General features: G+C 53.9%; 1 protein-coding gene across 1 annotated transcript in view; it reads left to right on the forward strand.

Annotated features, from left to right (window-relative positions):
• Nucleotides 1–23,620, forward strand: part of KIF3C (kinesin family member 3C) — a 65,428-nt gene extending 41,808 nt beyond the window's left edge. Inside the window, exons 2-8 of the mRNA XM_024206956.3 lie at nucleotides 2,909–3,010; nucleotides 4,159–4,281; nucleotides 5,392–5,510; nucleotides 9,473–9,589; nucleotides 12,465–12,573; nucleotides 20,649–20,824; nucleotides 22,227–23,620. Of these exons, the coding sequence (XP_024062724.2) occupies nucleotides 2,909–3,010; nucleotides 4,159–4,281; nucleotides 5,392–5,510; nucleotides 9,473–9,589; nucleotides 12,465–12,573; nucleotides 20,649–20,824; nucleotides 22,227–22,320 (840 nt within the window). The 3' untranslated portion in view covers nucleotides 22,321–23,620. The remainder of the gene's footprint in view (nucleotides 1–2,908; nucleotides 3,011–4,158; nucleotides 4,282–5,391; nucleotides 5,511–9,472; nucleotides 9,590–12,464; nucleotides 12,574–20,648; nucleotides 20,825–22,226) is intronic.
• Nucleotides 23,621–24,052: the final 432 nt, after the last annotated feature.

Raw genomic sequence — 24,052 nt, forward strand, 5'->3', positions numbered from 1 at the left:
GCGGTGGTGTGGTTGAAGTTTATGGATGCTGTGTGGCTTAGGAACAAGGTGGGCATGTGATTGCATGGTGACTTGCCCTGTCTGGGCTGGGAACGCAGTGGGGCCTCATTGGGTGAGAAGTTCTAAATCTATTCCCAGCGCTGCTGCCGCCTCGCCGGGTGATATTGGCACGTGACTGTCTGTGCCTCTCTGAACCCCACGGGAAGCAGAGACTGTGTCAAAAGCCTTCATGCAGAAGTTATCGTTTGAGTCCCAAATTCCTTATTGAATGTGTGTAAAGCGCTTTGAGGCTCTCGCAGGGAAGTCCCTAGTGAGCGGCAAAGCAGGACTCTGGCATTGCCAGCCGATGGCGCCCTGCCCTTCGGGAGCTTGCAGCGTTGTAGGTCACTCTCAGTCATTTCCTTTGCTAAAATCCAGTCAGTGGAGCTGGGGGCTGGCCCCTCCCATACAGGAGCGCCGCCATCTTTTTTGCCGCCCTAGGCGGTGGAAGGTGTCCCCCCCCCAAAATACCGCCCCCGACAGAGGCGGCGGAAGGTCCCGCCCCCGAAATACCGCCGACGACTGGGGCAGCCGAAGATCCGGCCGCCGCGGTCACCACCCCCCAAACGTTAGTGCCCTAGGCGACCGCCTAGGTCGCCTAATGGGTTGTGCTGGCCCTGCTCCCGTAGCAGCTCCCTCATCACCTGCACTCTCCTCAGCAAGCTTTCCCCAGTGTTTATCCTTCGGCTCCTCCGCTGCAGCTGTGCCCATTACTGCTTGTGCCCTCCTTGTCGCTGAACGAGAACAGCTGACTGATCCCTGCCATTCTCATGTCCCTTTGCACTGACCCTCTTAGCGTTTTCCTGCTGGTTACAGTCTCCAACTTGTCACCCCGGCCTCAGCCCGACTAGCAGAATCGTCACCTGGCATCTCTTCTGCACAGTGCCTTAGAAAATGCAGCTGTGAACACAGCCATTCATTATTGTCATTTAATTGTAGGCATGTTAAGCCTTTTCCAGCAATTTCTGTGAGTCACAGGAAGTCAGGCTCCTGGGCTGAGATCTGGTTACTGTCTCCCCCACAGACAGGGCCTGAACACTTGTTGAGTTGCTAACTCCGTATTCAAGTGACTCGGAAAGTCACTTCTAGGGCCTTATCAGCAGCTGACAGTGGCTAAGTGGGCTGATCAGAAGCAGGCTGAATGAGGCACTGAAGTGCTTTAAAGGGGCTAGGGCAGATTAATGAAAACCATACTTTAAAAAACAAGGACAAGACATTTCCTTACCAAGGTCACCCTGGACACCCCGAATCTGAAAAGCCCAGCGTCCGTTTCACTCTTTCGACTGATTGTGCTGATTCCTCCCTCTCTCCTGCTCGGCACACGGCCAGGCTGTGTGACCTCCTCCTCCGTAGCACCTCAAAGAGCCAGCCTTTTCTCTCTGGTCTCGCAGCCGGGCCCTCTTTATCTCCCATCTTGGTAACTGTAACTTCCCTCTCCCTGACGTCCAACCTGCACCACTCCATTCAAAACACGGCTGCTCAGATCATCTTCTTGTTCCATTACTCCAGCAGCATCAGCTGCCCTTTGAATCCCTCCGCTTACTCCCCATTGCATGGCAACAGGTGCAAGTTCTTGTCCTCGTCTCCAACATGGTAGCCATGGAGCAAGCACTCAAGGGGCCAGGCTCAGGGGTCTTTGCCTCCAGGTCAGCTAGCCCTGCTCAGAACAGCTTTTCATGGCCTGGTGATCCAAACCCTGAACCCAGTATGTGCTGAAACGCTGTCAATTCCAGTGCAGATGTCCCCTGAACAGGGTTCCCTGGTCTCTTACTGCATCCCGATAGGGCATTTGCTTTTCCATGACAACGTCACATTGGACTTTACATGTGTCTGGACTGAAATCAGTACTGGGAGGCCCAGAAAGTCCTGAGTTGTAGTCTCTACTCTGCCACTGCCAAGTCACTTAGCCCAACATTTTCGAAAGGAACCAGTACTAATTTGGGGGGCCTGACCTGCTTTTTGAGAGGAGATGAGCATCTCTGATCCCAGCTGAAGCCAATGGCAGCTGCAGATGCTCAGCAGCACATTTCTGAATCTCTAGGTATGTAGAGTCGGGGACCCCAACATGGAAGCACTCAAAATCTACAGCCAGCAGGGCCGGCTCTGGCTTTTTTGCCGGGGGGGGGGCGGCCGGAGCCCCTGGGGGAGGGCGGCGAGCCCCGGCGGCGGCTCCGGTCTCCCCCCCGGCGGCCAGAGCGCCGGGGGCAGGGCGGCGAGAGGGCGGCGAGCCCCAGCTGGGGCTCGGCTCTCCCCCCCGGCGGCCAGAGCGCCGCGCCGCCCCCCTCCAGGTGCCGCCCCAAGCACCAGCTTGGGTGCTTGGTGCCTGGAGCCGACCCTGACAGCCAGTTTTGAACATTGTGAGTGGTATTTTCAAACGCACCTACATGACTTTCAGTGGGACTTGTGCTCCCACATCTCTCGGTCACGTTTGAAAACCCCATTGTTTGGCCGTCACCTCTGTGCCTCAGTTTCCCTATCTGTACATGTGGGTAGTAAAGACCTATCTCGCGGGGTGGAGGGAGGTTAATGAGGTAATGTTTGCATGTGATTTGCAAATGGCAAGTGCTGTAGCAATGCTCAGCATTCTGACCAGTTTCAGCCCGTTGTTCCCCATCAGCAAGCCGGAGTGGGATATTCATTCTGTCCTTCAAAGTAGCTGCGATCCCTCCTGTCTTCCTACCACCCACAAAACTGATCGGTCCCTACTCTGCTCCCCCCTCCAAGGAGGTATATTCCACTTGCCACAGCAAGGCAGGAGCTGCAAGGTCAGGTGGCCGTCCCCCCTGGTTAGCCCGTGGCTCCTTTCCTGTGTGTGCATGTGAGAGAAATGTTCTAATTCCTCCCCATCTCCCTTCTTCTCCTGCCCTAGGCGATGGAGAGCAAGCTGCTGATAGGAGGGAGGAACATCATGGACCACACAAATGAGCAGCAGAAGATGCTGGAGCTGAAGAGGCAGGAGATAGCCGAGCAGGTAAAGACTGCTTTGGGAGATGGCTGAGCAGGGCTGACACTGGATAGTAAACATAAGAACAGCCACACTGGGTCAGACCAATGGTCCATCTAGCCCAGTAGCCTGTCTTCCGACAGTGGCCAGTGCCAGGTGCCCCGAGGGAATGAACAGACCAGGGAATCATCAAGTGATCCATCCCCTGTCGCCCATGCCCAGCTCCTGGTAAACAGAGGCTAGGGATACCATCCCTGCCCAGCCTGGCTAATAGCCATTGATGGACCTGTCCTCCATGAACTTATCTAGTTCTTGTTTGAACCCTGTTCTAGTCTTGGCCTTCACAACATCCTTTGGCAACATCCAGAGGTCCCTAAAGACTTGTGCTGGCACCATCCTTGATGTCAGAGACTGGCAATAGATGATGCCTGAATCAGTTATATATACTGCATATATTTATAGGATAGGTCACGGGTCCTTAGTGAACTTGACAACACATCTGGCCCTGAGTAACTGAGTCATATAGTTAGGTGACGTGTATAAAAGGAGTTGCCAGACTCAGTCCAGTTCCCAGTGGACAGTGCCCAGATACCACAGTGATGGGCACCCAGCAGAATACCACCGGTCAGACAGAACGCACTGCAAACCAAATTAAGGAGCTGTGTTTAAACTCAGTCCACTTAGGTGGTATCACCGTTTGGTCCCATTCACAGTGCCAAGGCAAGTGTGGGACAGCAGAAGCCATACACAAGTACAGCTGCTTCATTCTGTCCCTGGCTCGGTCTAGCTTGATTCGAGGAGATCCCGTTGTAGGGAAAGGGGAGGTCTGTAGGCTTTGGCGTGGCTCATCTCGACAATCCCTCGTCTCTGGGCCAAGACAGCGAATGTGACTGTGAGTTGTGGCGGTGTTGGCCGTGCTGTGGGCCGGAAAGGGGCTATCAACTCACCATCTGATGCGAATGATTTTCAGTCACTACAACCCGGCCAGCCATTGAGCTGGACACCCTGAGATGAAATGCTCCAAATCACATCCCCCTCCATTGTAAAATTTGCATATAACTACCCATCATGCTCTGCAGGCCAGCAGGATGATTTTGATGCGGGGGGGGGGGGGGGTCGTTCCTGTTACTGACTCTTTCTTGTTCAATTGGGTTTGGTGTTTTTCCCGGATGCAGAAACGTCGGGAGCGGGAGATGCAGCAGCAGATGCTGCTGCGGGATGAGGAGACCATGGAGCTGCGGGAGACCTTCACGTCTCTGCAGCAGGAAGTGGAGATCAAAACCAAGAAGCTGAAGAAGGTGAGAGGCTGCCTGTGCTGGGACACAGCTGTGGGGAGCCAGTCTCAGGCTGGGTTTCTTTTTAATGACACTACAAGGTGAATTTACTGTTGTGCTGAAACTGGGAGGGAGGGGTGTGGGTTTGTCTTGCTTCCTGTGAACCTAGCACTTGCAGGAAAAGTAGTGTCTAGGGTTGCCACTTCTGTAATTGCTGGTAACTGGACCCCTGAGGCCCTGCCCCTACCCCACCTCTTCCCCCAAGGCCCTGCCCCTTCTCTGCCTCTTCCCCCAGGCCCCAGCCCCTTCTCCTCCTCTTCCCCCAGGCCCAGCCCCCACTTGCTCCTCTCCCCACACCCCCTTTGCTCACTGAATCATCTCAAGGAGCCTGCCTGCAGGTAGGAGGTGAGCAGGGGCTGGTGCGGGTTAATGATCCAGCACCGTCCCTCACCCTGCAGAAACTGGACTTTTGGTTCGGGTGCCAGGTCGCCTTTTCAACCAGACTTTCTGGTCGAAAACCAGGCACCTGGCGATCCTAAATGGCACCCGGCCACAGAAGCCAAAACCAGCCTGTCCAGGTAAAACCCAGACAGGTGGCAATCCGAGCAGCGTCCCTGATTGCATCTGGGCTGCAGTAGGTCCATGACGCCTTTGTGACATCGTGGCATGACGTTTTCAGTGCATGCCTAGAGCCATGTCCTCACCCAGGTGAGCCAGGCAGCTCAGACCTGGGGAATGTATTGCACATTGGGACCTGCCGTCTCCACAGGCCCCTCAGATCAAGGTGGAACATAGAGTGCTGGAATCATAGCTGCTGTCAGTCACCATCGCCAGCTGGGGATCTGTCCCGAAGCCCTTGCAAGACTCACCTTTGTAATAAAGGGGCAGCCCACTTCATTTAACCACATCCGGCGCATGCGCAGTATTCAGGCTCCTGCAAATGTTCTGTGTGGCTTAATGTTGGATGAACTTTGGGCGACCAGTGTGGAGACCCTAGGGAGACCCATTTCTCAGGTCTTTTGGGGATACCGTGAGTAAATGACTTTGCTTTTCACATGGGATGAGACCTCAGGCCACAGCCTAGAAGCTGCTGCCTGGACCGGTGCTAACAGAAGCTCTTTCTTGGTGTCCCAGCTGTATGCCAAGCTGCAGGCGGTGAAGGCAGAGATTCAGGACCAGCATGATGAGTACATCAGAGTGCGGCAGGACCTGGAGGAAGCGCAAAACGAACAGACACGGGAACTTAAACTCAAGTAAGTATCTCCTCACCTTAATGGGAAATGCGGGATACAAGCCCTGCCAACCACGCGACCATTCTGACAGAAAAGGCAGAACTATTCCGAAAGAAGCAGGATGAGGTGTTCCAATGTTTACAGTGATAATGAAATAAACATCCTCTTCCTTCAGTAACGAAGGAGGATGTTACTCAGCAGCTAGTCAAGTCAAAGGTTTTTAAATCTGCAGGACTGGATCACTTGCACCCAAGAGTGTTCAAATAATTAGCCGCGGAGCTTCCTGACCCAGGAATGTTCATTTTTCCAAAGCTTGGAACACTGGGGAAGGAAGAAAGCGAATGTTGTGCTAATCTTTTAAAAGGGTAAATGGGATACCCGTGGTAACCGTCGACCTGTAGGCCTGACGTCAACCCTGGGAAGACTCACGGAAAGGCTGATGGGGTCTCACTCAGTAAAAAAATGAAAGGCCGGGAGCATAATTAATGCCACTTAGCGTAGTGGTCTTAGCGTAGGGGAAAGTAGATCTTGTCAGACAAACCCACTATCGTTTTTTGATGAGGTCACAAGTTGGGTTGATAAAGGTAGCCGTGTTGATAGAATAAACTTAAACCTCTATAAGGTGTTTGACTTAGTCCCACGCGATTTTCTGATTTTAAAATATAGCATTATTCAAAATCCGGGTAGCCAAGTAAAATGGATTAAAAACTGATTAACTGAAGGATTTCAAAAAGTAACTAAATGAGGACTCCTCCTCCCAGGGAATGTTTCTTGTGGGGTCCCACAGCGATCTGTTCATGGCCCAAAGCTATTCAATGTCTTTATCAACCATGTGGGGGAAAATATAAAATCATTAGTGGTAAAATCTCTAGAGGACACAAAAATTGGTGTGGTGAGGACAGCTCAGGTATAAAACCAACCTGGATCACTTGGTAAGATGGGCTCATTTGGACAGCATACGTTTTAGTACCACCAAATGCAAGGTCATACAGCTAGGAACAAAGAATGTCGGTCACTCTTGCAAGATGGAGGATTGTGTCCTAGAATGCAGCGATGCTGAAAAAGGCTTAGGTGTCATGGCAGAGAACCAGCTGAACATGAGCTTCCAGTGCAATGCTGGAGCTAGCTGGTCATGCAATCCTTGGATGTATACGCAGGGGAATATCCAGTAGAAGTACAGCATTAGTGAGACCGTTACTAGATACTGTGGCCAGTTCTGTCCGTGCTTCAAAAAGAATGTTGAAAAATTGGAAAGGGTTCAGAAAAGACCTACAAGAATCATTCAACGTCTGAAAAACCTGCGTTATAGCAAGAGATTTGAGAAGCTCAGTCTAACTAGTTTATCCAGATTGAGAGGAGACTTGATCAGTTTACAAGTACCTACACGAGGAAGAGATTTCTGATCGTAGGCAGCTCCTTAATCTAGTAGAAAAGGCATAATGAGATCCAAGGGTTGGAAGCTGAAGCCAGACAAACTCAGATGAGAATTAAGGTGCAAATTTTTAACAGTGGGGATAATTAACCATTGGAACCACGTATCTCGGGATGTGGTGGATGCCCCATCACTCGAAGTCTTTAAATCAAGACTGGATCTCTTTCAGAACTGCTTTAGCTCAAATAGAGGTTCTTGATGCAAGAATCACTGGGTGAGGCTCTTTTCCTGTGTTATGCAGGAGGTCAACTAGAGGATACGAATGCTCTTCTCTGGCCTTAAAATCCAGAGTCCACAAGACTCACGAGGAGGCCCTTGCAAATCAAAAGATGAGGGTAGCTGTATGGGCAGGCTTTACGCTGGGGCACAGAGTGGGACGAATTAATTACCCTGGAGCAGGGAAGAATCCGTGTCTCATCTGTGGATGGACATTGGGGGTTTTTGCATGTAAATTAGGTGAGTGTAAATGGACGTGCATGAGCACGTGGGTCTGACTTTCAAAATCTGGCTCAAGTGGGGCCGATAAAAAGCAACGTTGGTGCTAGACCCCGTGTGTTCATATCCTGAGGAAGACGCTAGATCCATAGCCCCGGTCAACGCCATGCTACGGGTTGGGGAAAGACCCAAGTATGAGTTAATGAGCTTTCCTTGTAGCGTGTTAATAACATTCAGACAGTGCTTTGGTATAAAGTGCTATACAATACGTGCTAAGTAGGTCTGTCAAGTGATTAAAATAATTAATCACGATTAATCACACTGTTAAACAGTAATAGAATACCATTCATTTAACTATTTTTGGATGTTTTCTACATTTTCAAATATGTTGATTTCAATTATAACACACAATACGAAGTGTACAGTGCTCACTTTATATTTATTTTTGATGACAAATATTTGCAAATAGTATTTTTCAATTCCCCCATTAGAAGTGCTGTAGTGCCATCTCTTTATCATGAAATTTGAATTTACAAATGTAGAATTATGTACAAAAAAATAACTGCATTCAAAAATAAAACAATTTAAAACTTTAGAGCCTACAAGTCCACTCAGTCCTATTTCTTGTTCAACCAATCGCTGAGACAAACAAGTTTGGTTACAATTTGCAGGAGATAATGCTGCCCACTTCTTGTTCACAATGTCACCTGCAAGTGAGAACAGGTGTTCGCATGGCACTGTTGTAGCTGGTGTCGCAAGATATTTACATGCCAGATGCGCTAAAGATTCATATGTCCCTTCATGCTTCAACCACCATTTCAGGGGACGTGCATCCATGCTGATGACAGGTTCGGCTCGATAACAATCCAAAGCAGTGCAGACTGACGCGTGTTCATTTTCATTATCTGAGTCAGATGCCACCAGCAGAAGGTTGATTTTCTTTTTTGGTGGTTCGGGGTCTGTAGTTTCCGCATCGGAGTGTTGCTCTTTTAAGACTTCTGAAGGCATGCTCCACACCTCGTCTCTCTCAGATTTTGAAAGGATCTTCAGCTTCTTAAACCTTGGGTCAAGTGCTGTAGCTATCTTTAGAAATCTCACATTGGTACCTTCTTTGTGTTTTGTGAAATCTGCAGTGAAAGTGTTCTTAAAACGAACAACATGTGCTGGGTCATCATCCAAGACTGCTATAAGATTAAATATATGGCAGAATGCGGGTAAAGTAGAGCTGGAGACAAACAATTCTCCCCCAAGGAGTTCAGTCACAAATTTAATTAATGCATTATTTTTTTAACGAGCGGCATCAGCATGGAAGCATGTCCTCTGGAATGGTGGCCAAAGCATGGAGCATACGAACGTTTCGCATATCTGGCATGTAAATACCTTGCAATGCCGACTACAAAAGTCCCATGCGAACGCCTGTTCTCACTTTCTGGTGACACTGTAAATAAGAAGAGGGCAGCATTATCTCCTGTAAAACAAACTGGTTTGTCTGAGCAACTGGCTGAACAAGAAGTAGGACTGAGTGGACTTGTAGGCTCTAAAGTTTTGCATTATTTTGTTTTTGAGTGCAGTTATGTAACGAAAAAAAAAATCTACATTTGTAAGTTTCTCTTTCCTGATAAAGAGATTGCACTACAGTACTTGTATGAGGTGAATTGAAAAATACTGTTTCTTTTGGTTATCATTTTTACAGTACAAATATTTGTAATAAAAAATAATAATATAAGGTGAGCAGGGGACTGGCAGAGTTATTGTCCAAAAACAAAACTTACAGGAAATGCTATGTCTCTTTTCTCTGATTGATATGCTCTGTCTCTTTCTGTCCCCATCTCTGTCTGTCTGGCTGTATTTCTCTCTGTGTGATCTTTGGTTCTGTCATTTTATCCTATTTTTACCCATTCCTCTTCCCCTTTGCTCTCATGTTTCCCTCTCCCATTTCTCTGTGTGTCTGCCCATCCTCCCCCCATCTCTCTCTCCTCTTTTCCCAACACTTTGCCTCTTCCCACCTTTTTCTCCCATTCATCTCCCCCTTTCTTTATTCTCACTCCCTCGCCCCTTTTGTCTTGCCCCCACCACTTGCTCACTCCGTCCCCCTCTTACCCCGGCTCTTGCTCAGATACTTGATCATTGAGAACTTTATCCCTCCTGAAGAGAAGAACAAGATCATGAACCGCCTGTACTACGACTGTGAGGAGGACCAGTGGAAGTTCCAGCCGCTCGTGCCTGCTGGGGGGTAAGGCTGCAGTTCTGGGAGAGGAGGCCTGGCCTACCGCTGGGGTGTTTTTCTGAGGCACTGGTAGTGCCCCCTCATGGCTGCAGGAGGGAGGATGCTGAATGGGGAGGATTAGCAGTTGGAATGGAAGAGCAGGCGGAAGCCCAGCGGGCCAGGGACAGCCTGTCCGTTACTGAGTTACTGTCTCGCAGAGCAGAGAACCCTCCTTAACTCCGTAACACGTTGTCACTGTCCAGCTGCAGCCTCACAAAACACCTCCTGAGGGGTGAATTTGGCCCAGAGTCTCAGAGGGGAGTGCTCCGAAGAATGGGCCCTGCCAGAAAAGAACAGCCTCTGGCTGCAGTGTGGGGACACAGCCTCCGCTTCCCGCCCCCGCTCTGCCCCCGCCCCGCCTCTTCCCACCCAGTTCCGCCCCCTCCCACCCCAGCACCTCCTGCCCGCCGCGGAACAACTGATCGCGGCAGGCGTGAGGCGCTGGGAGGGACAGAGTGGAGTGGATCGGCGGAGCCGCCGGTGGGCAGGAGGCGCTGGGGGAGAAGGGGGAGCGGGTTGCCAGTGGGTGCTAAGCAGCCGCTAAGTTTTTTCCATGGGTGCTCCAGCCCTGGCGCCCCACGGCGTCGGCGCCTCTGTATGGTACCAACCAGCTTTGTGTCTAGCATGTTGTGCCCATGTCAGGCAGCAGAGCGGTGACCTCACTGCCGGTAGGAGAAAAGCTCTGCCAGTTGCCCTGTTCTTGTAATAAAAGGCCTGAACCCTCTAGCTCGTGGCCACGGCACTGCAGGGCATGGGGAGGTTAGGGCAGGAGAGTTAAGGTGGGCAGCTGAGGTAGCTACCTGACCCCTCTCTGTCTGAGGAGACGCTGCTGCTTTCCCGCTGCTCAGCCCTGCTCGGCGCTGGCTAGGTAGCGCTCCGTGGGACCTGGGAGTGCCAGGGCCACGTGACGGAGCAGTCTGGAGAGAGCAAAAAGCCTTGCAGCTCCATCCCCCTCGCCAGAGAGGCCGCGAGGCCAAGGACAGGGCTTCAAACTTTTCCAGTGTTTTGTTCACTTCTTATGCTTGAGATCCTGTCGGACACCTCCCCCACCCTCCTCATGATCTCGGCTCCTTCCTCTTCTTCCCACCCCATTTGCCAAGCCCTGGGGGGGACCCACTGTCTTATAACCCTCCCCCCATCCTCCCTGCACTCATACACTGAAACTCAATGGCCTGATCTGCTCGGCTCCTTCTCCCAGTGGGTGCTCAGCTGCTGGGGTTTCTCTTGACAGGAGCTGCCGCATCAACCAGCATCTCTTCCCTGCCAGCCATGGGCAGCGGGTAATGGAGGCTGTGGGAGGCTAAGACTCTCCAAACCTCTGCTAACGCTCCCCACTGCACCCCCAAGGCTGGGCCGTGGCAGGGCCCAGAGGTCCTATGGGCGGCCCGGACTCACGGCTCGGCCCCGGCTGGCCGGCCAGGGCTCGGGCTCCTCCGGGCTGCTCCAGGCACCGATGGGCCAGCTGGGGCTCTGGACTGCTCTGGTCACCAGCAGGCCAGCCCGGGCTCGCGACTGCGCCGGCAGCCTGGCCGCTCAGAGCGGGGAGTGGAAGGGGTTGGGGGCAGAGCCTTGGGCAGAAGGGACGGAGCAGGGTGGGGCCTTGGGCAGAAGAGGCAGGGCAGGGGGCTAGCTTTCCCAAATGGGGAGTGCATGTGCCCCCATGCTGCCAGCCCTCATGATCAACCAGTGCTCCAGTCCGCACGGATATACTCCATGGGCCGCACAATGTGAGAACCAGTGATTAAGGCTAATGCAAAACTGATGACTCAGGGAAAGCAGACACACTCTGCATAGGCAGATTTGATGTTTCTGACTCAGGTATTTATTTATTTAGGCTTGGCAGAATGTTAATCGTTTTATCATGTTGATGGATATTACCGGTTTGTGTTTACGATATTTCTTGATTTAAATTTTCGCAGTTGTGGAAAATTATGCGGGGAGCAGACAGTGGGGGCTCAGACAGTGAGGGCTTCATGACAGTTGACACTGAGATTCAAACAGTTAAAGCTTTCTAACCATGACAACACAACTTGTCAACATCACATGCCAAAATAGCCAGAGTCAATAGCCTTACGTCAAACTCGTAAGTTCTCAAGCAGCATCTTTCTGACTTTGCTGATCTGCAAACCTCAGTTATCATCCCTGGAAATATTTTTCATCGATGTGTCTGTTTGCGGTGAAATTGACGTTTACCGGCACCTGTCGATAAAAGGCTAATCCTTCCCAGCCTATATTTATTGGAGGCCAAGGGGGCTAGCTTGGCTGACCCAGAACATCCCTGGCTCTTCTGCCTGTGATCCCAGTGATGGACAAGCCTCAGGAGGTTTGGAGGTTCTTGGATGAGCCCCACAAGCTTCTCCAAATCTCCCTTCTTTGCCCTCCCTCTGGCCCCCTTGGCTTTCAACTTCCCAACCCAGCAAGCACCCTCTTTGGTGATCTTCCTATCCAGGGATTCACAGGTCACAACTTCCTGAGTGAGCCTGTTCCTCTGCCTGATAATCTATTCCAGTGCTGTGTTACTCAGCCGCAAGGGTCCTGTACTAGTTTCCGTCCCGCTGCTGTTAGCCGTAGCCCCTTCGACCTCCCCCCAAATTCCTCTGGTTGCGAAAGGCTGACACCTTTCATCCCTGTAGATGGTCTTTGTTAAGGATGTGCAGTAGAAGTGGAACCCTCAGCTCCCCACCACACCTTGGGCACAGAACAGGAAGGAAGGGAAGACCAACTCTGCAGAAATTGACATCCATTTAGAGAGACCGAGGCAGCCAATTCCACGCTTTGTCTGGATTTATTTTTAGTGGATCATTTTATGTGGTAAAAATGTTTATTATAACTCTCTCCTTAGCAGCAACAACCAAATGAAGAAGAGGCCAACCTCTGCCGTGGGCTACAAGAGACCCATCAGCCAGTATGCGCGGGTGGCCATGGCCATGGGATCCCACCCTAGGTACCGGGTGAGTGCGGGAGCTGAAGGGAGGGGTGGAGTGAAGTCATTGCGTGGACGGATGGGAAACCAGTGGAACCGGTGTACGGCTGGGTGAATTGATGGAGGGAATGATGGAATCAAGGTAACGGGTCCTCTGAGAGTGGAAATGTGGTGGCTCTTTTTTCTGGGCTCTAAGGGGTCCTATCAGCAGGAAGAGAAGTTTAGCTTTGTGAAGCAGAGCAGCTGGATGGAGCATGTTCGAGGTCTGGCTTTGAAGAGCATCTCTAAGCTTGTGGGGGTGGGGAGGGGTTATCATCCACCCGGCGACTACGCTCGTTGGCCTGGGAAGAAGAGCTCTGTTTGACAGGCCAAAGGAAGCCAGCTACCCCTCCAAGCCATGCTAAGCTCTTCATAGTTTGCACTGTCTGCCTCCAGGTGAGGGGAAAGGTGCCACGGAGCAGGCTTACACCCACAGCATCTCCCCCACAACCCTGCCAGGCAGATTCACCAACAGAGGTATCTTCGCCCACCCCCACCAGTCCTCTCATGGATCAGTAACTGGCTACAAGTCAGGAAAGAAAGGGTAGGAATAAGCAGTCAGTTTTCAGAGAGGTAAATAGCAGGTCCCCCAGGGGTCCGTACCAGCCCCAGTGCTGTTCAACGTACGCCTCATCAATTATCTGGAAAAAGGGACAAACAGTGAGGTGGCAAAATTGGAAGATGATACAAAACTACTCCAGATAATTCAAAGCTGACTGCGAAGATACAAAGGGATTTCACAGAACTGGGTGACTGGACAACAAAATGGCAGCTGAAATTCAGGGTTGACAAGTGCAAAGTAATGCAAAGTAATGCACATTGGAAAACATAATCCCAAGGATACTTATAAAATGATGGGGTCTAAATTAGCTCTTACCACTCAGGAGAGAGATCTTGCAGTCATTGTGGACAGCACATTGATTGCAGCTGCAGTCAAAAAAGCTAACAGAAAAGACGGTTACTCACCGTTGTAACTGTTGTTCTTCGAGATGTGTTGCTCACATCCATTCCAGTTAGGTGTGTGCGCGCCGCGTGCACGATCGTCGGAAGATTTTTACCCTAGCAACACCCGGTGGGTCGGCTGTGGAGCCCCCTGGAGTGGCGCCGTTATGGCGCTGGATATATACCCCAGCCGACCCAGCGCCCCCTCAGTTCCTTCTTGCCGGCTACTCCGACAGTGGGGAAGGGGGGCGGGTTTGGAATGGATGTGAGCAACACATCTCGAAGAACAACAGTTACAACGGTGAGTAACCGTCTTTTCTTCTTCGAGTGCTTGCTCACATCCATTCCAGTTAGGTGACTCCCAAGCCCCACCTAGGAGGCGGGGTCGGAGTGAGACATTGCTGTGTGCAGAACCGCTGACCCGAAAGCAGCATCGTCTCTGGATTGTTGCACCAGCGCATAGTGAGTAGCGAACGTGTGGACCGATGACCACACTGCGGCTCTACAGATGTCCTGGATAGGGACTTGAGCTAGGAAGGCCGTCGAGGAGGCCTGGGCTCTCGTGGAATGAGCGGTGAGGCGTGGCGTCGGTACACCGGCCAGGTCGTAGCAAGCACGAATACAGGACGTGATCCAAGAGGACAGGCACTGTGAAGAGACCGGTGAGCCCTTCATCCGGTCGGCCACGGCAACGAAGAGTTGCGTCGTCTTCCTAAATGGCTTTGTACGGTCAATGTAGAAAGCCAGGGCCCTGCGAACGTCCAAGGAATGTAAACGCTGGTCTTGACGAGTGGCGTGTGGTTTCGGATGGAAGACCGGGAGGAATATATCCTGGTTCACATGGAAAGGTGAAACCACCTTGGGAAGAAAGGCCGGATGGGGGCGAAGCTGCACCTTGTCCTTATGGAACACCGTGTAAGGGGGCTCGGACGTCAGCGCCCTGAGTTCGGAGACGCGCCGTGCTGAAGTGATGGCTACGAGGAAGGCTGTCTTCCAGGATAAGTACAGGAGTGAGCAGGTCGCCAATGGTTCAAACGGAGGCCCTGTGAGCCTGGAGAGCACGAGGTTGAGGTCCCACGCCGGAACCGGCTGTCTTTGCTGTGGGTACAGCCGATCTAAGCCCTTGAGGAATCTAACGACCATCGGGTTAGAGAAGACCGAGGACGTGAGTTCTCCTGGGTGGAAAGCTGAAATAGCGGCGAGGTGAACCCTGATTGAAGATATCGCCAAGCCTTGCTGTCTAAGGGACAGGAGATACTCTAGAATAAAAGGGATAGGTGCCTGCAAGGGAGACGTAGCTCGTTGCTCACACCAACAGGAGAACCTCTTCCACTTGGCTAAATAAGTGGTCCGCGTAGAGGGCTTTCTACTTCCCAGCAGGACCTGCTGGACGGCCTGCGAGCATTGCCGCTCTGAGCGACTCAACCATGAAGCATCCACACCGTGAGGTGGAGCGACTGCAGGTCGGGGTGACACAGCCGGCCGTGGTCCTGAGAGATGAGATCCGGACTCAAGGGGAGCGTGATCGGCCTCTGTACTGACAGCTCCAGCAGTGTGGTGTACCAGTGCTGTCTTGGCCAAGCGGGAGCGACTAGAATTACCCGTGCCTGGTCCCTGCGGATCTTGAGCAGCACCCTGTGGACCAGCGGGAATGGAGGAAAGGCGTAGAACAGATGGTCTTTCCATGCCATGAGGAAGGCGTCTGACCGAGAGCCTGGGGCTCGCCCGTGTAGGGAGCAGAATGCCTGGCACTTCCTGTTGGCCCGAGATGCGAACAGGTTGATCTGGGGAAACCCCCACCTCTGGAAGACGGAATAGATGATGTCCGGGCGAATCGACCACTCGTGCGTCTGGAAGGACCTGCTGAGACGGTCCGCCAGCGTATTCTGGACTCCAGGCAGGAATGATGCCGTGAGATGTATCGAGTGGGCGATGCAGAAGTCCCACAGGCGAATGGCCTCTTGGCATAGGGGAGATGAGTGGGCTCCGCCTTGCTTGTTGATGTAAAACATGGCCGTGGTGTTGTCGGTGAGAATCAGCACGCAACGGCCCTGTAGGAAGTTGAGAAAAGCCTGACAAGCCAGGCGCACCGCCATCAGCTCTCGGACGTTGATGTGCAGGGCTAGTTGGGACGCGGACCACAGGCCTTGGGTATGGTGCTCCCCCAGGTGAGCGCCCCATCCTAGAGATGAAGCGTCCGTAACTAGGTGGAGGGAGGGCTGTGGGGCGTGAAAGGGCACTCCTGCACAGACCACCGTGCGATCCGTCCACCAGGTGAGGGAGGCCAAGACCGAGGCCGGAACCGTGACCACCATGTTCAGGTCGTCTCGATGAGGACGGTAAACCGATGACACCCAAGTCTGCAGTGGGCGAAGTCGCAGCCTGGCGTGCCTGGTTACGTAGGTGCACGAGGCCATGTGGCCCAAAAGGGCAAGGCATGTCCTTATGGTGGTAATTGGAAAGGCCCTGAGTCCTTGAATGACGCTTGAGATGGTATGAAAGCGGCTGTCTGGCAGGATGGCTCGGGCACGTCTGGAGTCCAGGATTGCTCCAATGAACTCTATTCTCTGAGTTGGTACTAGAGTGGACTTCTCTCTGTTGAGTAGAATGCCCAGCTCGTGGAAAGTGTGTGTCACTATGTGGACATGAGCCTGAACTTGGTCCCTGGTGCGGCCGCGTACCAGCCAGTCGTCCAAGTACGGGAACAGCTGTATCCCTTGTCGACGAAGGAAGGCCGCGACGACTGCCAGACACTTTGTGAACACTCTGGGAGCCGAGGACAAGCCGAAGGGAAGGACTGCAAATTGGTAGTGCACCCTGTTTACTACAAATCGCAGGAAGCGCCTGTGGGGCGGATAAATCGCTATATGGAAATAAGCGTCCTTCATGTCGAGGGCGGCGAACCAGTCTCCAGGATCCAGTGAAGGGATGATGGTCCCCAATGATACCATGCTGAACTTCAACTTTACTATGAATTTGTTGAGTCCGCGCAAGTCTAGAATGGGCCGTAGACCCCCTTTCGACTTGGGTATCAGGAAGTAGCGGGAATAAAACCCCCTGCCCCTTAGCTCCGATGGAACCTCCTCTATGGCCCCCATAGCAAGGAGCCCAAAAACCTCCTGTGTAAGGAGTTGCTCGTGAGAAGGGTCCCTGAAGAGGGACGGGGAGGGGGAGTGGGAGGGGGGGGCGAGGAAAACTGGAGGGCGTATCCCCTCTCCACCGTGCGAAGGACCCAGCGGTCCGATGTTATAAGAGACCAAGCACGGTGGAAACAGGAGAGGCGATCCCGGAAGGGGGGAACCGAATCCTGGAAGCCGGTTGAGGTGCCGTCCTCGACCGCACCTTCAAAAGGTTTGCCTAGGCCCTGAAGGTGGCCTAGGCTGGCCCTGGTTCTGACCGGGTTGAGGGCCGGTCGACCTTCGCCTACCGCCTCGACCCCGCCTCCTAGCAAAGTCCTGTCTTGGACGAGGCGGGGGAGGGTAGAACCGCTGAGGCTGGGCCTGAAGGGTCTGCGCTGAGGCCCTGGGACATGCATCCCCAGGGAGCGCATCATTGTCCGGGAGTCTTTGAGATTTTGGAGCCTAGAGTCCGTCTTCTCCGAAAAGAGGCCCTGGCCCTCAAACGGAAGGTCCTGCAGGGTCTGCTGCAGTTCAGGTGGCAAGCCTGACACCTGGAGCCAGGAGATTCGCCGCATTGCTATCCCCGACGCCAGGGTCCTAGCGGCCGAGTCCGCTATGTCAAGGGAGGCCTGCAGGGAGGTGCGTGCCACCCGCTTGCCCTCCTCTACCAAGGCCCCGAACTCTTCCCTCGATTCCTGGGGAACCAGCTCTTTAAATTTCCCCATCGAGGACCACGAATTAAAGCTGTAGCGGCTCAGGAGCGCCTGCTGATTCGCCGCCCGCAGTTGCAGTCCGCCAGCCGAATAGACCTTGCGTCCGAACAAATCGAAGCGCTTAGCGTCCTTCGATTTGGGCGCAGCAGCCTGCTGGCCATGGCGCTCCCGTGCATTAACTGACGAAACCACCAGTGAGCACGGTTGGGGGTGAGTGTACAAGTACTCATGTTCCTTGGAGGGCACAAAGTACTTCCTCTCAACCCCTCTGGCCGTGGGCGGAATAGAGGCCGGGGTTTGCCAGATGGTGGTGGCGTTCGCCTGAATAGTGCGGATCAGCGGTAACGCCACCCTAGATGGAGCATCCGCTGAAATGATGTTCACAATGGGATCATGGACCTCCACAATCTCCTCCACCTGGAGGTCCATATTGCGAGCCATGCGGCGCAGCAGGTCCTGGTGGGCCCGAAGGTCTATAGGAGGCGGCCCAATGGCGGATGTACCCGCTACGGCCTCATCAGGCGAGGACGAGGAGGATGCCCCCAGTGGCAAGGGGTCCAATGGCTGATCCTGCTCCAGGTGTTCCTGGAGCTGGGCATCGCCTGCCCCCTGGTCCATGGCCTCTGCCGGTGTGGGCACTGGAGCCTCCACGCCCCTTGGAGGAGGGCGGGAGATGGTGGACTCTGGGACCCTGGGCTCAGAACGGCCCGAGCGGGAGGCAGATGGCGGAGCCCCTTGTGCCTGATGGTAGGCCCACGGAGTCCAGAAGGACCAATGCGCAGGTCCCTGCGTAGGGTCCTCGGTCTCCTGCAGGTGGCCGACCTCCACTGCATCCGACGAGCGCGATGCCGATCTCGACGGCCACGGCGGTGCCGAGCCCGACGCCGTCGGCACCGGATGGTACGGTGCCGATCGGTGCCGGCCGTAAGGCGATCTGTCCCTGTGTGGTGCCGGAGAGCGGTGCCGGGATCTGGATCGGTGCCGGTAGTCCCTCCGGTGCCAAGATCCCGATCTGGAGCGGGACGACGATCGCGAAGAGGCGTGGTACCGGGAGCGGCCCCTCGAGCCCGAGTGGCACTCGTACCGGTGCCGGGAGCTGCGTCTCGAGCCCGATCGGTGCCGGTCTTCGCGACGGTGCCGAGATGTTGAACGGCGCCGCGAAGATGATCTGGGCCGCGAGTATGACCGGTGCCGAGGTGATATTCGGCGCCGGGACTCCGAGCGGCGTCGGGACCTGCTCCGAGACCTGGAGCGGTGCCGAGAGACTTGAGCTGGTGACGGTGGGCGCATCAGGGCAGGCTTGCCTCTGGACTGCGGCACGCGTGGAGCCACCGGTGCCGGGAGTTGTGACGGCGCCGGCTCCGTGAGGGCGATCAGGTCTCTCGCCGTAGCAAAGGTCTCCGGGGTGGAAGGGAGACAAGGTTCCACCACCAGCCTTGGTGGTGAAACAGTCCGCACCGGACTCAACGGCCTCGGTGCCGGAGTCGACGGTGTGGCCGCCTGCCTTTGGCGGTCCAACTGCGGACGCGGCTCTACCCCCGGCACCAGGGGAGCCGGTATCTTCACGGCAGCAACATCCCGCGCCTTGGTGGCCTTCTTATGGCCCGGAGAAAGGGATCGGCACCGAGGCTCTTTAGGCGGGCGCGGTGCCGACGTCGGCCGGTGCCGAGCTGTCTTTTCCGCCGCACCGGTCGGGGCCGCCGGGGCGCTGCGCACCGAGGCGCTCGGTGCCGGGGCTGGGCGCGCCGAGGGAGGATCCGGGCTAAGTGCCGCCTCCATGAGGAGCTGCCGAAGCCTAAAGTCCCGCTCCTTCCTTGTCTGAGGCTTGAAGGCCTTGCAGATTTGGCACTTATCTGCGTGGTGGGATTCCCCGAGGCACTTCAAGCAGGAGGTGTGCGGGTCGCTCGTGGGCATAGGCTTCGCACAGGAGGCGCACTGCTTGAATCCAGGAGCCTTGGGCATGAGCCCGGCGAAGCGCCGAGGGGAAAAAAAGGGGGGGGGGAACGACCCCCTTAATCCCCAGTTGACAGTTTAAACTACAAAACTAACAATAACTATCTAAAAACTTCTTAACAACTATAAACAACTCTAAACAACTATCTAGACTAATGAAAAACGAGTAAAGCTAGGGAGTGTGGAAATCAGCTATGCCGCGCTCCACAGTTCCAACGACCGTCAGGGGCGGTAAGAAGGAACTGAGGGGGCGCTGGGTCGGCTGGGGTATATATCCAGCGCCATAACGGCGCCACTCCAGGGGGCTCCACAGCCGACCCACCGGGTGTTGCTAGGGTAAAAATCTTCCGACGATCGTGCACGCGGCGCGCACACACCTAACTGGAATGGATGTGAGCAAGCACTCGAAGAAGAATGTAAGGAACCATTCGGAAAAGGATAATGCCTCTATATAAATCCATGGTGCGCCCACACCTAGAATACTGCTTGCAGTTCTGGTCACCCCATCTTAAAAAAGATATACTGTATTAGAACTGGAAAAGGTACAGAAAAAAGCAACAAAAATGATTCGGGGCATGGAACAGCTTCCGTATGAGGAGAGATTGAAAAGACTAGGACTTTTCAGCTTGGATAAGAGACGACTAAGGGGCGATATGATTGAGGTCTGTAAAATCATGACTGGTGTGGAGAAAGTAACTAAGGAAGTTTTATTTACTCCTTCACATAACACAAGAACCAGGGGTTACCCAGTGAAATTAATAGGCAGCAGGTTTAAAACAAACACAAGGAAGTATTTCTTCACACAACGCACAGTCAACCTGTGGAACTCCTTGCCAGGGGATGTTGTGAAGGCCAAGACTATAATGGGGGATAGGTCCATCAATGGCCAGAAGCTGGGAATAGACGACACGGGATGGATCACTCGATAAGTGCCCTGTTCTGTTCATTCTCTCCGGGGCACCTGGCATTGGCCACTGTGGGAAGACAGGATCCTGGGCTAGATGGACCATTGGTCTGACCCAGTCTGGCCGTTCTGATGTTCTAACTCAGACAGCTGCTCGCTGGCCTGTGTGCAATGCAATTGGGGCCTCTCAGTCCTGTCCCTTGTGGAGACATCCCCACAAGTGGCACTAGCCGGCTCCCTTGCAGGCCGGGGTGGGTCGGAGTATGTAAATGGGAGGAGGCAGCGTATCTGGGGAAACTGACCTACAGCTGCCCCGATAGAAAAAATCTCCTGCCCCCAGGGCTGAGCCCAGCCTTTCAGCAGGTGATCGGCAGATCTGCCTGTGCCCGTGTCAGTGACTCATTTGTTGGTGTTTTCATCCTGTTCGGTGAAGGCTGAGAACATCATGTTCCTGGAGCTGGACCTCTCCCCCCCAGCTGTGTTTGAATTTGAGCTGACCGGGGACCAGGGCGAGCATGACCCACGAGCTCTGCACCTTGAGAGACTGATGCGCCTGGATAGTCTCCTGGAGCGGCCGGCAACTGCCAGGGTGAGGAAGTCCCGATCCTGGTGAGTGTCCGCCGGGGTGAAGTGAAAAACAGCCTGATTCTGATGCCTGCTGGCGCTGAGTGGGGTGAACGTGAGGGCTGAAGGGAGGCAGGGACCTCCGAATGGGGTGGAAGGGGCAGAGCGGAAATGAGCAGCTGTGAGGTCCCCACTGATCTGCCAGGGAATAATTAATAACCAGTTGCATTGAAATAACAACCCATCTGTTCCGTGCCTGGCACGTTTGTTGCTGCTGGGGCGTCTGTTCTTCAGGCTGGAGAATCAGAGAACAAGGAAGCTCCAAGCACGTAGGAGGAGAGAAAAGCAATCCCCTGGTCACTGCTTTAGGGCCCTTTCCCTGGTGAAGTCTGCGGGGGGGGATGCGCTCATGTGTACAGCTGTCACATCACCCCCCTCTGCCTCTATTACATGCCCACCTCCTGGGGACTGGGGAGGGGTCACTCGATGCCCACACAGCACCGGCCAGAGGGAAAGCACTCTGTGCCCGTGCTAGGTTTTCTTAGCAAATGGAAGCAGCAAACTCTGCCGATGCCCAGGGCCCCACAGAGATGACAAGCTCGTTATTGGACTGGTGGGACCTCATCCTGCCCAAACCAGGCGGCTTCAAGGACACGGGGGCTTTTTACATGTCCAGAGCCTCTGCACGAGTCTAGAGCAGGTCTCTGTCCGTGAGGCCCTACCAGACTCCCTGCGCTAGGGACCCGAGTCTCATCGGTCACAGCAAACGCTGCCCATCATTGCCCGGCCTTGAGACGCCTCAGCCGGATTGAACCATTAGTCCTGACAAGCCAGTGGTTCAGAGCTGCCAGCTTGATAAAGAGCCGGCATTGGTGCCAGGGCAGGAAACCGCTTTCCATCCAAATTTTAGTGTGAGTTTAACAATCCCAACAAGAACCTGGGACCAAAATTTTCAAATTTGGGAGCCTAAAGTTTGGCACCTAGATTGACTGAGTTCTCCAGTTCCTGGTGGATAAACACTAACGGTAGTTTTGTAATCTTTAAACCAGTGTTAAAAGCAGGATGACAATGATACCAAACATTACAGGGTCTCCCATCCCACAACCTGCGCCACTAAAATGCAGCCTCCTCTGGCCTGGAGCGCAGCAGCTAGGTACACAGCGGGCAGGTAACTTCATGGAACTCAGTGTACCTCCCACTTGGCTATGAAGGGCAGACCTGACCCTGCTGTGAATTGACCCTGTGATTCAAAGGGAGTTTCATCCTGATGTTGCAGCATTTATTCCGTCCCCTCTAGCTTCACATGAGTTTCCTTTATAGCACCTCGCTGAACAAAATGGCTGGCGCTTCCTGTTAGTGGCCCTGGCGGGGAGGCGGGAGAGAAGTGGGAGGAGGTGGGTGATGTGACAAGAGACCAGTTTTTCTCTTTTTCTTGTCCCACTCTCAGGTGCCAGACGCCCCGGCCGCTGCCACCCTCAACAACTCACGGTTCCCTGGCGGCCGTGTCCCAGCGGCCCCCCACGATGCCAGCTCATGAATGACGCCCTGCAGCTCCTCCCTTCCCTTCCATCTTATAGCAAGGACTACGCCACCCATCACTGGCTGCTTCCGAAAGCGCTCGGCCCGGGAAGGGGATTCCTTGCTGGTGGCCTCCCGCCCGGTCCCATCTCGTCTTTGTCTTCAGCTACTTCTTGTGTGTGTGTGTTTGTGTGAGACACTCGGCATCGGTTCCCGGGGACACGGGCGCTGCCTCCCTCCCCCCATCCGGATCTGTCACTTTATTTATTGATCGTATTTATTTATGAAGCAGTTTGGCAATGCAGAGTTAGGAGACGCGTTCAGAATAAGGCGCAGCCCAGGCTGGTGGGGGGCACCATGCAGATTTCTCCCTTCTACTACCCCGGCATCTTGTTTAAAGCAGGAGCCAGCCGCAGCCCGTGTCACTGGCAGACTGCCCACCCCCAATGCACAGTCACCTCCTCAGAGGGGGAAACAAGCCGAAGACGGGAAAGGAGCTAAGCCCTCTCTCTCTGTTGGCTTTCTTGTGAGATGAGACCACTCAGAGCTCTCCATGGACTCCGCATGTGGGGTGGAGGTTTCCTTTGCCAGATTCCCTGGGATACCCCACGAGACCCGTGCACAGGCTGACGGCCGCTCCCACAAGTGTTTGGGGCTTTTCTGGCAGCTGGGCCTTGCGTTTGCTAGCCACGGACGAAGAGCCACTTCCTGTGCCGTATCGACAGCAGCAGCATTGACGTCTCCTTGAGTTCTGGGCTCAGCTCTCACCCCATGATGAACAAAGGGGGTATGAATTAACCAAACCGAGCCAACAGGGGGAGCTAAAGCTTTCCAGTGAACCTGGGACTTTGCTCGCCAACGGCACCGTTTGGCGATGGCTGGGCCTGCCCCATTAAGTCATCTGACGTCCACCTTGGTTCACAGTCCCTCATTGGGGTGGAGCAGCCAGTGGGAATCTCCCGTTCTCCCCAAAGAAGTGCACAGAGGCTGGAGAACAACATTATCTACTTGGAAACTGACCTTGCAGGTCAAAGCAGAAATGAAAGTTTCTACTGTCCTTGGCAGCTAGAGGGAAAGAATCAGTGAAGGGCAGACGAGCCGGTGCCAGGAGAGGTAACTTGAACACACCTATCCCTTGCACTGGCTACCTGGACTGGGTGTTACAAGAAGGTGTTAATCTGCTAGTCTCAAGAACATCTTTGGTCTGGTGCAGGGGCTGTGGAGGAGAGCAGGGAAGCTGGTAAAAGAAGGAGGGACAAGAGGCGAGGGATAGCTCAGTGGTTTGAGCATTGGCCTGCTAAACCCAAGGTTGTGAGTTCAATCCTTGAGGGTGCCATTTAGGGAACTGGGGTAAAAATCTGTCTGGGGATTGGTCCTGCTTTGAGCAGGGGGTTGGACTAGATGACCTCCTGAGGTCCCTTTCAACCCTGATATTCTATGAGGCGAGGTGCTTTTGTCCAGTCCTGAGGAGGAGGATTAAAACATGGCTCCAGCAACAGCATGGGCGTCTACTGTTAGAACAAAGTTCAGTGCTCCTGAGTGTGTCGATGTTCAACAGTTCAGCTGAGGGCAGGTGCGTCTTCACCTGAGACCTTCTGGGTGGATGTGCCAGGCCGCTGGGTGAGCATAGACAGTTTGGGCTCTTGGATAGTTTGCAAAGGTGTAGTGCTGGGGGGTGGGGGGGGGGGGGGGGAGAGAGATCAAAGACCTTTGCAAGATCATAGTCAATGAGAAAGTGATTTATCTGGTTCACTC

The sequence above is a fragment of the Terrapene carolina genome, unplaced genomic scaffold (genome assembly GCF_002925995.2).
Source record: "Terrapene carolina triunguis isolate 2854851 unplaced genomic scaffold, T_m_triunguis-2.0 Scaffold523, whole genome shotgun sequence".
Lineage (NCBI taxonomy): Eukaryota > Metazoa > Chordata > Testudines > Emydidae > Terrapene > Terrapene triunguis.